The 18,831-nt window shown below is 34.8% G+C and overlaps 1 protein-coding gene across 1 annotated transcript; it reads left to right on the top strand.

Annotated features, from left to right (window-relative positions):
• The first annotated feature begins 2,983 nt into the window (after window positions 1–2,983).
• On the top strand, window positions 2,984–9,695 carry LOC114333094 (uncharacterized). Its single transcript, XM_028282926.2, has 3 exons — window positions 2,984–3,164; window positions 6,389–6,562; window positions 9,488–9,695. Exons 1-3 carry the CDS (start codon window positions 3,119–3,121, stop codon window positions 9,628–9,630), a joined length of 363 nt encoding a protein of 120 aa, XP_028138727.1. The 5' UTR covers window positions 2,984–3,118; the 3' UTR covers window positions 9,631–9,695.
• Window positions 9,696–18,831: the final 9,136 nt, after the last annotated feature.

Raw genomic sequence — 18,831 nt, 5'->3', positions numbered from 1 at the left:
CAATTCAACATAATCGCCAGGAAATTTAACATGTTAATTTCTTCACACAAGACAAAATGCATGGTTATAACAGCAGATACAATAAAATGTAAATTGAAGCTGGAAGGTCAGAAAATAGAACAAGTGATGGAGTTTAAATACTTAGGCATCACACTATCTAGCTACGGAAGGCTCGAAACAGAAGTGGAAGATCAAGTGAACAGAGCAAACAGAGCCGCAGGTTGCCTGAATGACACAATATGGAGAAATAAAAATATCGGAAAAGAAATGAAAGGCAGAATTTACAAAACAGTCATCAGACCAATAATGACATACGCGGCAGAAACACGACCAGACACAGAGAGGACAAAAAGATTGCTCGAAACAGCGGAGATGAAAACCCTTCGAAAAATCGATGGTAAGACTCTATGGGACAGAGCTAGATGTACAGATATACGACGGAGATGCAAGGTGTATAATATTAATAACTGGGTAAGAAACAGAAGAATAGAATGGAATGACCACATCAGCCGAATGACAACAAATAGGATAGTCAGGACAGCGAGAGACGGTTCCCCAATAGGAAGACGATCAGTGGAAAGACCACGAAAACAATGGAACGACAATTTACTAGAGGCACATTGAAAAAACAGACAGAGTCATGTCTATACAAGAAGAAGAAGAAGAAGAAGAAGAAGAAGAAGAAGAAGAAGAAGAAGAAGAAGAAGAAGAAGAAGAAGAAGAAGAAGAAGATGTTAATATTATGAGTAATGAATAAATCTATATTAAATTATATATAAGTCCAGCATAGGGATTACGTACACTCGATACGCATCGTATCCGCCATGTTTTCCCGTAAGGCGCTATGGGAAAACATGGCGGATACGATGCGTATCGAGTGTACGTAATCCGGGCCCTGGTATCCTATGTTACTCTACTATCCAAAAAATATTCCAGAATTATATGCGAATTCAGTAAATTATCCAAAACGTAGAGACTAAGTACCGCATGGGGATATGACACACTAGAATAACACACGAACATACGGAAGAAAAAATATGCCTCGTCTGTGACTCGGTCATAACTTTCCAGCATATTATTTCAGACTGTTCACTCACTGCTCCATAATGTAGAATGTAGCGACAAGAAAACCAATTATCTGGTGACTGAAATAAGCGCCAGTGAGAAAATCATTATGATTTAAATAACATTGTTTTGAAAGACAACAAATCCATTCAAATTAAAACTCTTTTAATTTAGAATTTGGGAAATGACAGTGATGATAATCTTTTCATATCGCAACAGAAATCTGGCCAGCTTCGCCATAGTTACACACAATACGTTGTATTATGAAAAATAAATGATAAATATTTTTGACGGCATGATTAAATATTTCATTGTTGCCAACTTTCAAAAAGTGACTACTTTATTACTAGAAAACTTTTTTCTATTTTTGTTTTTAACTATTTTGCATAAAATGGATATATGATAGATATACCATCTATACTCGTAATATACATACTGTATCGATAAAACTTAGTTGTTCATGTTAAATAAGTCAGGTGAGGTTTGGTTTGATTAGAATTGGTACCTACTCTATTTTTTTTTGCTTGTTTTTGGTCTTGGTTTGGACCCTTGAGCCACGTAATTTCGTATCTTCTTCTTGTGGTGCTTTCTCCTTTAGTGGAGGTTAGCGACTACACTGGCAAATCTGTCTCTGTATGATGCGGCTCTAAATAAAGATGTTGAATCAAGGCCGGTAAAATCTCTGATATTTCTATGCCATGAAATCTGGTGCCAACCGGGACCCCGTTTTCCTTCAATCACCCTGAATGATCAGTTGCGGGAGGCCGTAATTTTTGTTTCTCATTATGTGTCCCAGGTAGCTAACTTTTCTGACTTTAATGATTTTTAGCAGTTTCCTATCTGTGCCTATTCTCCTCAGAATATTTTCGTTGGTGATCTGGGTTGTCCAAGGTATTTTCAAGATTCTTCTATAAAGCCAGAGTTCAATGGCTTCTTACTTGTTCATCAGTGTTATGTTAAGTGTCCAGGTCTCCGTTCCATACAAAAGTATTGATCATACATAGCAATGAAGAAAACGACATCTAAGGCTGATATTAATGCTACTTTTACAAAATAAGTTTTTCATTTTGGTAAACCCTTTTCGGGATCCCTCTATTCTCGCTCTTACTTCTTGTTTATAATTGTTGATTGTTGAACCAGCAACCACGATATTTGTATCGATTTACGTATTCAAGCTGTTGGGAGTTAACACGTATTGGAATGGGTAAATTTTTGTTCCTTGATATTTTCATACTTTGGTTTTCGCAGTATTGATCTTCGTCCCCATTTTTTCACAACTCTCACTAACCCTATTTAATAGTATCTCCATACTATGGTCCGAATCAGCCATTAATACCGTGTGATCTGCATAGCGGATGCTATTTACTCTTTGACCGTTTAACCTGATTCCTTCTGAAGAGTGGAATAAAGTGTTATTCGCTTATTGCGAATTCAATAGAGCGTTGCAATTTCGTATAAATATTAGTATTTACTAGTTCAGGGGGTACTCTGCAGTGTTTATGTTAAGTAAATGTCTAGTTACTTAGTAAAGTCGACTTCATTTCCTTTTCAAAGAGTCGCTTATTGAATCCGAGCGTCTGAGGTTCCTCAGGTAAGTTACTAATAAGTAAGGTTAGTAAGTACTCTATTTATTGTCATTCAGTGTGATCGTTCACACTAAAAATAATTTTTTTTTACTAAAAATCGTCCCGGACGCGGGACGAGACAGATGAAAAAGTGAGGGACACGGGGCGAAAAAAGAGCCTGTCTCGTCTCCCGCTGTTGCACGTTTAATCCTAGAGAGTATATTGTAACCACCAAACTTGATCTGATATGTAAGATCAACTTGTTTTTCAATTCGTAAAGATAATAATTTTTACAAGGTCAAAGTACTATTCATATTATTGAGTGCTACTTGTATCATCTATTGATAATACTGATCTAAATTGCAACAATCGAATAAGTTAATTTATTTCATCTACATTTATAAAAAATTTACTTGTTTTATAAAAATTTATAAGAATTGCGTAGATACATTTGAGTTTTTTCGCTTATAGATAGTGTGACTACGACTATGTCTAAAATAGTACTTCTTTTGTTTACGATTGGAGCTATGGCAGGTAAGTTCAAACCTTTAGATCGATTTTTTGAATATTATCTATATCAGTAAATTTACGTATCTTCTTCTTCATGTGCCTTGTCCGTTGCGGACGTTGGCTATCATCATAGCAACTTTACTTTTGTTTGCAACGTTTCTGAACAACTTGATTGATGTTAGTCCAAACCATTGGCGTAAGTATTGAAGCCATGAGTGTCTTCTTCTTCCGCGTTTGCTCTCTATTTTACCCTGTATTATCAGTCGGAGTATATGATATTTATCATGTGTCATATGACCGAGGTATTCAAGTTTCCTAATTGTGAAAGATGTTTCTTTTTGTTTTCCCATTCGATGCAATACCTCTACGTTGGTGGTATGAGTCGTCCAGGATATTTTGAGGATACGTCGGTACACCCATATTTTCAATGCCTCCAAATTCCTCATTAATGTTTCCGTTATTGTCCAGGCCTCTGCGAGATACAACAAAACTGGAAAAACATAGGAAATACGATTTATGTATATACAGTATGTAAATCGTTCAGCTGGACATAGGGAACATACATCGTATATATTTAGATACATAAATACATACATTGTATTATATTGAGCTAATTGTGGCAACTGAGCTCTCTCGATGAAACTATGGTTATTAACATTATCTCTCGTAAGGCGGTGTTTTGATTCTTACGTAAACAACGGTGCGGGGTGCATTTGCACCCCATCTGTATATCCATTTTTTTATATGTAAACGTTGGGGAAATTGATTTGAAAGATAATTAGGACTTGTTTTTCATACTATGAAACATAATTTTACAAACAAAGTAATCATTTCTTCTTAAAAACAATATTATCGCTGCAAGACAAACACATGAAATGTTTCACACTGTGGACAACAAAAAGTTTTTACACACAATACAGTTATACCGGCACTTTCGGTATTTTTTCTCTGACATAACTAAAACCGACATTGTCTACAGCTATGTTAGTTCCAGGTGAAACAGGAGAAACGTTTAATTCAGGATGAAATTTTCATCACTAGCACCTTCACAGCACCTTCATACACAGCCACCTTCGACAGCACAGTCATTTAAAAAAAAAAAAACACGAAAACGCAGAATTTTAAATGCTGAAATGGGTGGAATGCGTTTATAATTGAATTTAGTGCGAATAAAAAAATGGACAAAATCCAAAAAAAATATTAAAAAAGTTAGGTGAGAAAAACGAGGTATGGGGTGCATCTGCACCCCGCACCGCCTTTCGAGGGTTAAGGGGCATTACCGTCAAAATTGATAGCTCATTTCAACTGACACAAATAAACGTCAAAATATGACAATGTAGTAGCTAAATATTTTGGGCCTAAGAAAATGGAAAAACGGTTTAGTTTTGAAATTAGTTTTTAAACAAAAAATATTTTAAAAACAAAATAAAATTATTAACTCATTAATCATAAACTTTTTTGATTTATTTATGGACATCCTTGCTTCAAAACTTAATTATTCCATTCGCTCTAGCAGCTCTATTGCACCATAAACTTGTACTCGAACAGAAGCTTCAACTAACGCAGGTTAGCGCAGTTGCCACAATTTTCTCAATGTATATTTCCTATGTCCAGCTGAACGATTTACGTACTGTATATACTTATTCACCTTTCATCATTATAATTCGCTGGGAATTTCTTTATGGATCTTGGTCTACTAGAAAGAGAAGTCGCCTACCCATCGATTCCCGGCAACTCTCTTCCATATTTTAACCCTTAGAGTCTTAGGGTTTTCTTCGACATCATCAATCCACCTTCTATGAGCCCTATACCTTTTTGCCTTCTAGTTTTGGGAATGTCAATATCTTCGTTTACTCATTATCTGACATCCTAGCAATATCTCTAGCCCACCTTAGTCTATGCTCCTTAATAAATTTCACAATGTTCATTTGTGTATAGCTGTTATAATCCAAAGTTATATCTTCGAAAAATGAAGTTGTTTTCAATCCTAATAGCAAAATTAATAATATTGAAAATATTAAAAACATTACTAAAAGATTTTTAAATTGAAATCTTATTGGTACACTTTCCTGGTGACACCTCCAAGGATTCTAAAATTTGCAAGCACATGGATCCTGCAGTGAAGACAAAGGGAAGGAATTCTACACTATGCAATTCACATCCCCCGTCTGCCGCTTGGTAAAGTTCCAACGGAAAATGCACCTGGTTACTCTACGGAGTAATATGATTATAAAATAAAAATGTATACCATTTTTATTCAGTTGCAATGCGAAGGCAAAACAATCTTACTTTTCAATTAGGATACGGAGCGCAGTCCAGTCCTCTGAATCGCGATTTTCGGCTCTTATTGGAGCCTCATCGGAGAGAACGTAGGCACTGTTCTCCATATCCTAAATGACCAGCACCGAGCCGAGAGTTTTTGTGAAGGTATTAGGTGACTAGCGTCATCTGGCAATTGAAAGATGAAGTTGTTTTCAATCCTAATCTATATCTAAGTATAACCTATATCTTCGACTTCATATACCATTTTCATTTACGACCCTAGAAAGCTTTCGAAGTATTTTTTTCTAAAGATACCAAGTAGTCTCTCGTTTTTTTGCAGTAAAATTAAGGACTTAAATCGAGTTTTCTTCTTAAATCCTAACGCACCAGCTTACGTTTTGCATTGCTAGTTTTGTTAATATAACTAAGTTCCCAAAGGTGGGAACCCAAAGCCTACCATTATATTATTTAGTGCAGTTTTTTAACTTTGTCATATTCTACTTTGAAGGCGAGGAAGTGATAGTGTATCTTGTCTGACAGGATTCAGCTAGCCAGACATACCCCTATGTCACCCTTTATTTTTGGTAACAGCTTGAAGGGTGGTGGTTACACCATAGGTATGTCCAGCTTATTTTCTTTTACTTCTGTTTTTTCAAGTCCAGTTTTTTCTGGAAAAAGTTACGTTTAGTGTCACTACAATTTCTGTATTCAATTTTGTGTTTATGGTCTCTTTGATATTATAGCTTTAAGTAGTGTACCAATAAGTGCCTTTACTTTTTTAATATTCTTTTATTTCGTCTTTGTCTCCTTGTTTGTCATCTACAATAGCCTCTGTATATTTTTAAAGCTACGCACTTTTTATATTTTCTTCACACTTGTTTATCCATAATCCAAAATTGAGGTCATGCTAATCTCTTTAGTCTAAATTTTGCTTCTCGGTTTTACCCCAATCAACATATTTTTTATATAATTTATATGTATTTCAGTTTTTTCCGCCGCAAAGCAAGAACCCACAGTATGTTATTCCTGTACAATTTATGACGGAGATTTGTGCAATGACCTGGACCTATCTAACCGTACGAAAGTAAGATGCCCAGATATGCCCCCAGATAATAAGACAACCTCAGGTGTAGCTTGTTATACTATTTATCGTACCTTGTGTAAGTATAGTTTAATTTTTTCTGCTAATAGCCCAGAAAGCCGCTGCGCATCCGCTAGGAAAATATTCCGATTGGGATTTTTGCACAATCTTACACAAGAAGGACCCTTTTTAACAAAGTTGCATGTTGCCAGGTTCAAAAGTGGATCAACATTTTTTTTGTTTTTTTCCTAAAATTATTTTTTTTGCACCGAACAAAGTTTTTTCTAGGTTTTTTGGACCATTTCTAACAGAAAAGGTCTTTAGTGATTTTTCTCTAAAGTTGATAGTTTTTGACATATATTACATAAGCCATTAAAAATATAAAAATTGCGAAATCGGTCATTTTTAACCCTCAGAAACTATGTTAAAAACTGAAAATTTCGATATTGCCAAGGTAAAAAAATATCCTTTGAACATCTATTGATTATATTCCGAAGAGCTTTTAGCAATACAATATCGAAAACCCCTTTGTTTTTTAATTGCTAATCAAGCGGGAGCGACACTATTTCCAACCGTTGCAACCTATGTTTATGTAATCGGAGAACATTTTAAGTTTAAAAAAATTGTTTAAATTTTTTTGACACATTCTTGACCCTGGCAACATGCAAATTTGTTAATAGGGAACATTTTTAAGCAAGGTGGTGAAAAAAAAATTGAATCAGAATATTTTTCCACACATATACTCGTATTTACGCATATTACATACAATGTTGTATACATGCAACGGTTAAAAATAGTGTAGCGACCGCTTGACTAGCAATTAAGAAACAGAGAGGTTTTCGATATTGTATTGCAAAAAGCTGTTCGGGACTTCATCAACCGATATTCTTAGAATTTCTACGACTACGAAATCTTGGCATCATTGAAATTTTCGGTGTTTTACATAGTTTTTGAGGGTAAAAATGGCCGATTTTGCAATTTTTAAATTTTCAATCGCTTATATCTCGAAAACTATCACATTTAAAGAAAAGTCACTTAAGATATCTTCTATTTGGATCCAAGTAACTTAAAAAAAATTGTCAGATGCAAAAAATTAGTTTTAGGAAAAACAAAAACAAACGTTTAAAAAATTTTTTGACTTTTTGATCCTGGCAACATACAAATTTGTTAAGAGGGGATATTTTCAAGCAAGATGGTGAAAAAAAAATTGAATCGAAATATTTCTTCCGCACATATATTTACACATGTCACATATACATGCAATGGTTGCCAATCAAGCGCCCGCTGGATTGGCAATTAAAAAACAAAGGGGGTTTCGATATTGTATTGCAAAAAACTCTTCGGGATTTCATCAATCGATGTTCAAAGAATATCTTCTTACCTTGGCAACATCGAAATTTTCAGTTTTTCACATATTTTTTGAGGGTTAAAAATGGCCGATTTCGCAATTTTTAAATCCTTAATCGCTTATATGTCAAAAACTATCAACTTTGGAGAAAAGTCACTAAAGACCTTTTCTGATTGAAATGATCCAAAAAACCTCTAAAAAAACTTTGTTCGATGCAAAAAAAAAATTAGAAAAAAAAAACAAAAAAAAAACATTTAAAAAATTTTTGACCCACTTTTGGACCGGCAGCATGCAAATTTGTTAAAAGGGGTCTTTTTGAGTAAGATTGTGCAAAAAATCCGAATCGGAATATTTTTCTAGCGGATGCGCAGTGGCTTTCTGGACTATAAGTTCAATCTGAAAATAGGGGTTATTATTTATTCGGCTTCTTAAGAATCAATTATTTCAATGAATCAATTGTGCGTGTACCGTCTACCACGGGTAGTGCTTACCACTTCTCTACGATCTCAGTAGAGAATAGGTCTACTTCTTGGAAGCCATCCTGCGCACGCGAGCTATGCTTTATTCTTAATTCCTTACTGAAGGAAAACACCTGTTATCGGTTTATCATTTCAAATCATAGTTAGCTTTTCCTCCCTGATGAAGGAGAGCAGCAATCATCAGTACTAGCTAAAGGAGAAAAGGAAATCAATCGTCCTGTATCGGCTTGAAATTGACCAACAACAAACTCGACTTACTTACTTAATTACTTTCTCCGTGGCGTTACAACCCTTCGTGTATTTTAGCCGACTCTACAACATGCCTCCACTGTTTTCTGTCTTGAGTAACCTCCATCCAATTCTCCACGCCCATCGCGCTTAGGTCTCCTGCTATATTATCTCGCCACCGGAGTCGAGGGCGTCCGCGTGGTCTCCTTCCAGTTGGGACTTCCTCCCACGCCAGCCTTACTGTTCTTTGGTCGGAATGTTTTCTGAGGTGTCTCGCCCATTGGAGTCTTCTGGACTTTATTTCTTTTATGATGTTGGCGTCTGGGTAAAGTTCTTCGAGCTCTTTGTTAGTTCTTTTCCTATATTGTCCTGATGCTTCATCCAGCACAGGACCAAAGATCTTCCTTGGGATTTTTCTTTTCCAAACAAGTAGTCTCTCTTCGTTTGCCTTTGTTATCGTCCACGTTTCGCTTCCATACATCACAACGGGTCGTATGATTGTTGTATATACTTGTATCTTCCTACATATTTTTAATTGTTTTGATTTTATAAGGTTTTGGAGGACAAAAAGACATGTATTGCCGGCCTATATCCTGTTGTTTATTTCTTGTGATCCGTTATTGTCTTCAGTTATTGTTGTTCCAAGATACTTGAATTCTCTAACGCGCTCAAAGTTAAAGTCATCGATGGTGATGTTCTGACCAATTCTGTCTCTGCTTTGTTTATTGCGGCTCATATACATCTCATATACAGACTCGACTGGATCAGTTTAATTGGTTGTGGTACTGCGATGGAGAAGGCAACGGGAAACCATCCCATTGTTATTCCTTAGTTATAGGACTCAACGGCAGACATGACAGTTTGGAAATATGGAGGGGATACGAGTACGGGTTATTATCCCAATAAAGTCTTGTATTGTTTTCTAAAATTTAAACAATTTTGTTTGTAGATGGTACTACGTTAACTGAAAGAGGATGCACCTACACAGAGGTAGATGGAGAAGATGTTTGTTCACATGTCGATAATAAAGGATACACATGCGATTTTTGTTATGAAGACCTCTGCAATGATAAGCCAATATATCTTAATTGATTTATCGATTTCACTTTTGTAGTAGGTCTAAATATCTACGAATAAAATCCAGGTTACATTTTTAATTTGTTGTGATCTATAATATACGTTTGTACCTTATTTCGCCAGTCAATGGGAGCAAGAATAGGATATTACCTCCGAATTCTATCCTACTGCGTGGATTTTAATGAAATTTTGGGCCAAGCCTCTACTTATCTCCTTATTCAAATTTTACCCTATGCCGATGTGTGCTTTTATCTTGGGGGCGGTTCCCACCCCTTCTTAGGGGTGGAAAAATTTTTGGTTAAAATTACCACGGAATTTGCTAGAGAAACTAATTTTAAGCAAAAACTGTTCTATAATTTTTTTTTTGAAAACTCAATATTTTTGAGATATTCGTGGTTGAAAATTGGCCATTTTCAGTAGTAATAACCCAAGGACATTGATAATTGTTCGAAAAAATTTTATAACAGATTTCGAAAGCTTGTTGCTTGGAAACTCCGCCTACGGCGTCGGTCTGTTGCCTGTAAGCAACAAGCTTGAGAAAGTTGTTAAAAAATTTTTGAGCATTTATCAATGTTCGAGGGTTATTCGGATAGAAAATTTTTTGCTGGTTATGAAAAAAAAAATACAGAGCAGAAACAATATATTTAAATGTGCAATTAACAAAGGAACAATTAGAAAAATTTAATGAAGATTGATAATTTATATACAGTAGCTTCTTTAAACTCTGTACCATCTTTTCTTCTCATATTCACAGCCCAATCCTTTAAAATCGACGCCAATTCTTCCACCGTCCGATTTCCATCTAATTCATATTTTCTATCATTGCAAAAGTCCATAAACGCTTTCCATACAAATTTTTTACTGTAAACAGTATTCTTTGGTATATTTGATTCGATAATTTCATGAATATTCTCATCAGTATTACAACCAAATCGTGACATTTTGAAATATTGAATATTTGAAATGTCAAAATCGAAATGAAACGAAATGTAGGTATCCATAGCTACATGATTGAGTGAAAACAGCCCATGGGATCTGTTTTCAGTATAATGTTGGTTTTATTGGTTGTATTCAATCAGATGAACACAAATTAATTGATTTCATTGGATTTCTAATTGAGCAAAAAAGTTTCACTAGTAATACCACTAGAGGTCAAATTATTTCCGGAAATTTTTTTGAGATCATGAATATTTTGAAAATTTCCCGAGTCGCAGACGAGGGAAATTTTCTAAAAATATTCATGATCAAAAAAAATTTCCGGATATTAATTTGACTTCGCGTGGTATTCGGTAAGAAAATTCCACACCAAATTTGCATTTGAAAATCCAAAGCTGCATGAACAGATTAATAGCGCGCCATAGCTTTGTCAGCAATTATTTAGGCTTTCAAATTCGTAATTTCTACTCATTGTAGTTGCATGGGAATACCATTTTAAGATAGAAAATAGTATATTCTTCAATTTTACATAAGTTTTGAGTAACTACAAGTGATAGAAAATGAATCAAAACTAAATTATGTAAACAAATAAAAACCAGTCTGTCAAAAATGTTCTGTTATTGTAAACGTCAAAAAATTTCCACTATAATTCGCTGTTGGGTACCCCACGAGCAAAAAATTTCCGATAAAATACCTCCGTTGCCATGGTGATCTGTCAAAATAACGTATTTTGATTGGTTCAAAATTACAGGTGTGGAATTTTCACTAGTAATACCACTAGAGGTCAAATTATTTCCGGAAATTTTTTTGAGATCATGAATATTTTGAAAATTTCCCGAGTCGCAGACGAGGGAAATTTTCTAAAAATATTCATGATCAAAAAAAAATTCCGGATATTAATTTGACTTCGCGTGGTATTCGGTAAGAAAATTCCACACCAAATTTGCATTTGAAAATCCAAAGCTGCATGAACAGATTAATAGCGCGCCATAGCTTTGTCAGCAATTATTTAGGCTTTCAAATTCGTCATTTCTACTCATTGTAGTTGCATGGGAATACCATTTCAAGATAGAAAATAGTATATTCTTCAATTTTACATAAGTTTTGAGTAACTACAAGTGATAGAAAATGAATCAAAACTAAATTATGTAAACAAATAAAAACCAGTCTGTCAAAAATGTTCTGTTATTGTAAACGTCAAAAAATTTCCACTATAATTCGCTGTTGGGTACCCCACGAGCAAAAAATTTCCGATAAAATACCTCCGTTGCCATGGTGATCTGTCAAAATAACGTATTTTGATTGGTTCAAAATTACAGGTGTGGAATTTTCATTGAAACAAAATACCATTTCGAACGGTTTTTTGCGAATACCTTAAAAACTATGCATCTAACTAAAAAACAACACTCCGGGCCAAAAAAATTGGGACACCTTAAAAATAGGACCGTTCTAATTTTATAAAAATGAAAAAGGTCCTATGTAGCAAAGATTTAACATTAGCTCTTAAAGTACGCCTAACAAAATGTTACGTCTACAGTGTTCTATACTATGGAGTGGAATCATGGACGTTAAATGTAGAGACAATGAGACGACTTAACGCCTTTGAAATGTGGACCTATAGAAAAATTATGAGGGTTTCCTGGGTAGATAGAGTTACAAACAATGAAGTACTGAGAAGAATAGGTAAAGAAAAGGAAGTTGAACTTACAATTAAAGAAAAGAAGCTACAGTATCTCGGACATGTGATGCGGGGCGAGAAGTATGGCATCCTACGACTCATAATGCAAGGAAAGATAGATGGCAGAAGAAGCATCGGAAGAAGACGAATTTCATGGTTGAAGAACCTGAGAGAGTGGTTTGGATGCAGCTCGAAACAACTATTTAGAGCTACTGCCTCAAAAATCAAAATAGCTATGATGATTGCCAACCTCCGTAGCGGAGATGGCACCTGAAGAAGAAGAAGAAAAATAGGTCATTTTTGATGTCTCGAATCTCCTAAACCTGTTGTCCGATTTTAGTGATTTTTTAGTATGTTACAGACTTATTCTTTAAAAATCTCGATTTAGTAATATTGTTGCTGAACATGTAAATGTCATAATATACCAGGAGAAGAAATCTACTGTGTTTTTTCCTCAAAGTTTGGAACACCCTGTGGAATGTTCTAGCATTTAAAATATATTGAAATTAAAACTCAATTGTATTCTTAGGCTTTCTTAGCATTATGTTTTTTGACAATTGCACCAAAGCAAATTTGACCAAAGCAATATCCCTACATCGCATAACATACATTGCGGAAAGATACGCACTGAGTGTCACATCTGGTTTTCGGTGAACGAAATTCCACCAAAGTCACCGAAGATTCACCAAAAACCAGATGTGACACTCAGTGCGTATCTTTTCGCAATGCATGCCACACGCGATGTAGGATATTGCTTCGGTATGCGAGCTCGCTTAGTATTGCTCATTTTAAAGATATTTTTAAGCCCTACAAAAGTTATAAGTATCATTATACACTTAAAATCGACAGTTTCTCTGTTGTTTCAAGTTGAATAAACCGATTTGAGCATGCAGCAAAAAAAACAAACTCTTCTTACCTACCATACTCCTCTTTGTATTTTAACTAGAAGATTTATGAAGGAACAAATCTCTTTGTTTTTGTAAAACCTATAGAAATATTTTATATAGTTTTTTTGTTAGATGCATAGTTTTTAAGTTATTCGCAAAAATCCGTCCGAAAAGGTGTAATTTTTCAATAAAAATGGCCAATTTTCAACCACGAATAACTTAAATAGTATTGAGTTTTCAAAAAATAATTGTAGAACAGTTTTTGCTTAAAATTAGGTTCTCTAGGCTCTTCCGTTGCTATTTTAACCAAACCATTTCTCACCCCCGGGAAGGGGTGGGAACCACCCCCAAGATAAAAGCGCACTTTTATCTTGGTATAAGGCATAGGGTAGACTTTGTATCTTAAGCTATTCCCTACTTACCGTGAAAATATCAATTAAATCGATGTTGTAGGATGGAATTCGGAGCCAAATACCCTCATTGACTGCCCTATATGTTAGTGCACCATAGATTGTTGCGCATACTACCGACCGCACATCGCACAAATAATTCAATACTAGCAGAACTTAATATAAAAGCTAGAATCACCACAACTTTCGATCGAAATATACTGGGATATTATTATTATGCTCTGTATTTTCTCTCTGTTATGAGATTGATCGGCATCTCATTATTTCGATTAATTAATTAATTATTTTGATTGCTACTCATGAAAACAAAACCAATTTCAGTAAAACTTTACAATAAAAAATATTCTCAGGGCTAATTAATTTTAATGTATTACCTTTAGTTTGTGGCTTGTAGTATTTCTCGTTGCTTACTTTATCCAGGACAAAAGAGGGAAAACAAATATACTCAAAATCATATAAATTGTATACCTAATTATTATTTATTTATATACTATACCACAAATATAATATTCAAAATGTATGCTAAACTTTGTTCTGTTTTAAAAATTTCTTATCTAATAAAAAAACTTTAATTCTATCCTCTTTTTTTTAAACAAAAGTCATTCAAATGATTCGGTAGACTGTTCTTATTATTATATATATCGCCATTCGTTTATAATATCGCCATTAACATATTTAGTTAATTTATCATTTTCAAATGGCAATTTTCCAGATTGTATAAAAACGGGAAAGGTGTTACCAATTCATAAAAAGGGTGACCCAAAACAAGTAAATAATTACCGCCCAATAACAATTTCTTCGGTATTTTCAAAAATTTTTGAGTACAGTTTTTTACAAAGACTTAATTCATTTTTACAGACGAATAAAGTGATTGTTAGTAACCAACATGTTTCCAGTCCAAAAAATCTACCCATACAGCAATGCATTCCTTTTATGATACTCTCGCATCTTTAATAGATACTGGAGAGAGTCCTGTTGGGATATTTTGTGATCTTAGCAGGGCTTTCGACTGTGTCAATCACGAAATTTTAGTTTATAAATTAAAAAATATCGGCATTCAAGGACGTGCGTTAAATTGGTTAACATCATATTTAACTGCACGTCGTCAATACGTCAGCTTAAAAGAAAAAGGAAAATTATCAAATGCGACGCATAAATCCAACTATCTCGATATTGACATAGGTGTACCGCAAGGCTCAATTTTAGGACCTGTTCCCTTTTTTATTTATGTAAACGATGTTGTCTCGGTTAACTCGGATGGACCTTTCACGATATTTGCAGACGACATAAATGTAATAGTCAATGGACCTGATACTTCTTTGAAGTCCAAATGTAACAGCTTACTGTCAGATCTTTACAACTGGTTCTGTAATAATTATTTATTGTTGAACACCCAAAAAACTCTTTTCATGCAGTTTCATAATAGGCCACGATGTATTAATCCAATTAACTTAAATATAAATAATAATGATATTGAACTTGTTTCATCATTAAAGTTCTTAGGACTTCATTTAGATGAATGTCTTAATTGGAGGAATTGTGATACGCTGGCCGCAAAGTTAAACTCAGTAACGTTTCTGTTTCGAAATTTAAAACAAGTATTAACGGAGAAACAATTAATAATGCTTTATTGTGCCCAAGCCGAATCTCGTTTGAGATACGGGATTTGTTTTTGGGGATCAAGTTGCCATATCAATGAAGTCTTTTTTGCACAAAAAAGAATAATACGGACTATTGCTGGTATCCCTCATAAAACAAGTTGTAGGCAGTACTTTCAAAATTTCAAAATATTGCCATTGGCCTGTATTTATATTCTGGAGACTTGTATATATATATATTTAATAACCTCGAAAATTTTAAAACCAATGGGCAAATACATAACATGAATACTAGATATAAAGATACCTTGCGTGCCCCAATGTGTAGGGGAAATATATATTGCAGGTCCCCGGGTATAATGGGACAAAGACTCTATAATAGATTACCAGCGCATATAAAATTGTGTAGGAGCCTGACAAGCTTTAAACTAAACTTAAGGAATTTCTGATGACACACACTTTTTATTCGGTTGAAGAATTTCTTCAATTTTAAATGTATTTTCATTGTTTGTTTGTGTAGTGAAATTGTTTATTTGTTTGTTATATTTACTTAATGTATTACTTTTGACTAATTCTATACAGACTCTGTCTGTCTAAAAGAAAATAAAGTATTTATTTATTTATAAAATATAAGGAGGAGAAGGGGAAAGAACGGGTATCATGGACAAAATTTGGATTACGCGATGCCTTAGGCACCCGAGAGGCTCTATTCGCTGTCCAAGTGCTTATTCAGAGATGCAGGGATGTTAACTGTGACGTGTATATTTGTTTTATCGACTACAAAAAGGCATTTGATAGAGTTAAATATGATCAACTTATAACCGTCTTGAAAGAAGCGGGATTAGATGATAGAGACTTGAGAATCATATATACTTGATATTATAACCAAACTGCCAATATTAGAGTAGACGATCAAGTGACAGAGGCAGTCTCCATAGATAGAGGAGTGACGCAAGGGTGTATTATGTCTCCGGTGTGGTTTAATATATACTCTGAATATATCTTCGAGCAGGCGCTGGGAGAACTTCAGGAAGGAGTATTAGTCAACGGAATGCGTCTAAACAATATTAGATGGTTTGCAAAGAATGATGTCGCGCATAGCAGATATAAGTAGAGTGAATGATCGGTCTAGGACGTTTCATCGCCCCCAGTTCATCGCCGCCAGTTCATCGCCGCCAGTTCATCGCCGACCGATTCATCGCCGACCGATTCATCGCCGGCCGATTCATTGCCAGTTATTTAATCGCTAACTGATTTATTTCCAAAGGACATCGCACACATCTGATGGAAAATATAATGTCACTCAAATTCAATAAAATTTATACGAATAGATTCGTTTTAAATCAACGGTCAAATCTTATCATTGCGCCAACTCTATATTTTCAATAATAAGAGCAGAAATTGATATAAATAAATCTGAAATCAAATGGATACGTACATAAGTTAGAGAGAGAAAAAATATTTTAAAACACCCAAATTGTCGGTACTTCATAAATCAGAGGATTAGTTTCACTAATTCGCTTAGGCCCAGCGGGGGATTAAGCTCTTTTGAATAGCACCCAGAGCAATAATGATGGTAACTGACACTTTTACTGACTCAAAAAATGTGATTTCGATAAACTTTAATTGCAATTTGCACCGTAATTAATCATAATTAAGAGTTGGCGCAATGATAAGATTTGACCGTTAATTTAAAACGAATCTATTCGTATAAATTTTATTGGATTTGAGTGACATTATATTTTCCATAAGATGTGTGCGATGTCCTTTCCGACCAATTTTCTACAGTTACATTTATTATTTATTTTTAATATTAATTCGGAATTCTAGGAAATGACCTAACCTGACACTACGTAAATTTGAACGTATATATTTCTACAAGGCCATTTAACACTACAAATTTAATACTATTTAGTATCAAATTTAGGGAAAGTAGAAATAGAACAGTAAATTAATATAATAATATTTTTTTCTTTTTAGTTGTCGTAAGTTTTGAACTGAATTTAACGTCGTGTCGTGTCATCTCTTATAATACAAAATCAACTGACTAACTGGCGATGAAACGGACGGCGATGAAACGGACGGCGATGAAATGGACTGGCGATGAAACGTCCCATTCCGGTGAATGGTTGTTAGTAAGCGCTAAATATTAAACACGCAACTTTTGGTTAACCAACAACCAATTGACTGGGTGGATAGCTACAAATACGTTGGTAACAACATAAACAGTCAATGGGACCACTCGAGTGAAATAAAACAACGCACAGGAAAAACGAGATCAGCAGCGTTCATAATGACGAAGTCTCTTTTTAGTAGTCACGATTCACTTGATACCAAAATCTCAATCATCAGATGCTATGTATTTTTTACGTTATTATACGGAGTCGAGCCCTGGATACTTTCCGAAGCTTCTTTAAGAAAACTCGAGGCATTCGAGATGGGGTGTTATAGACACATTTTAAGAATTTCATGGGTGGATCCTGTGACTAATGTTGAAGTCATGCGTAGAACGGACAATAAATTTAAGATTATTAACACCATCAAAGAGCGCAAACTAGAGTATCTTGGCCATGTTATAAGGAATTAATAGATATATGGCCTGTATTAACTCATTCTTCAGGGCAAGGTATTTGGAAAGAAAGGATCTGTGAGAAGAAGAATATCTTGGCTTTAAGATCTGAGAAAGTGGTTGAATACATCGACAACCGGACCATTCCGAACAGCAGCAAGCAAATTAAGGGTAGCTATATTGATTGCCCACATCCGGAACGGATAGACACCGTAAGAAGAAAAATGAATATATTAAATTTCATAATTGAAAGACTAAGTTTTCAATCTAATAGCACATAAAATAACACTAAAATATTACTCTATATCCCACCATATTGAAAACAATGGAAACCTTCTCTGGTTACACCTCCGAGGTTTCTAAAATTTGCAAGCCATAACGGATACTGAGACTAAAGAAGATGATGGAATTTTACAATTTATAATTCACGCCCCATCTGCTCAGTGCACGCGGTAAAGTTCCAACGAGAATGGTTCCCTTCTTACTCCAATCAGAGTAAACATGTAAATCAAAAATGAATAACCATTTTCAATTTCGTTGCAACATGAAACTACAGCCGCATCATATTCCAGTTCAATCAGAAAGTGCAGCAAGCACCTCTACCGGTTTCGAAACTTATTAGTCTCTCATCAGGAGGCACATATGCTGCTCTCCCTGACCCAACCAGGACACACCTCGGCGTGCAGTCCCGAATTGCAACGAACAAAATGGCAGGGATGCCCTAGCGGCAACTGCTAACAAAAGACTAAGTTTTCAATCTAATAACACATAAAATAACACTAAAAATATTACTCTACATCCCACCATATTGAAAACAACGGGAACCATCTCTGTTTACACCTCCGAGGCTTCTAAAATTTGCAAGCCATAACGGATTTTGAGAATAAAGAAGATGAGGGAATTTTACAATTTATAATTCACCTCCCATCTGCTCAGCACGGTAAAGTTCCAACGAGGATGGTTCCTTTCGTACTCCAATCAGAGTAAACATACAGGGTGTTTCATTGGGAAAGTAACATACGTTAACTGCAGAAAGAGGATACTTAGGCGGTCTCAAACCATACTTAATGGGTCTTACTCCATTAATAACAAAGATACTAGAGTGTTTTATCTATTTTGCATTTTCTTAATTGGTTCA

Source organism: Diabrotica virgifera, chromosome 2, assembly GCF_917563875.1.
Source record: "Diabrotica virgifera virgifera chromosome 2, PGI_DIABVI_V3a".
Classification (NCBI taxonomy): Eukaryota; Metazoa; Arthropoda; class Insecta; order Coleoptera; family Chrysomelidae; genus Diabrotica; species Diabrotica virgifera.
Note: the sequence above shows the minus strand (reverse complement) of the source record. Positions and strands in the feature narration are given on the sequence as shown.

Excerpts from the sequence above, each read along its gene's own strand:
- LOC114333094 (XM_028282926.2), top strand. The coding sequence starts at position 3,119 with ATGTCTAAAATAGTACTTCTTTTGTTTACGATTGGAGCTATGGCAG. Across the intron at positions 3,165-6,388 it reads TACGATTGGAGCTATGGCAG|TTTTTTCCGCCGCAAAGCAA; the intron begins GTAAGTTCAAAC and ends TATGTATTTCAG. Across the intron at positions 6,563-9,487 it reads TACTATTTATCGTACCTTGT|ATGGTACTACGTTAACTGAA; the intron begins GTAAGTATAGTT and ends TTTTGTTTGTAG.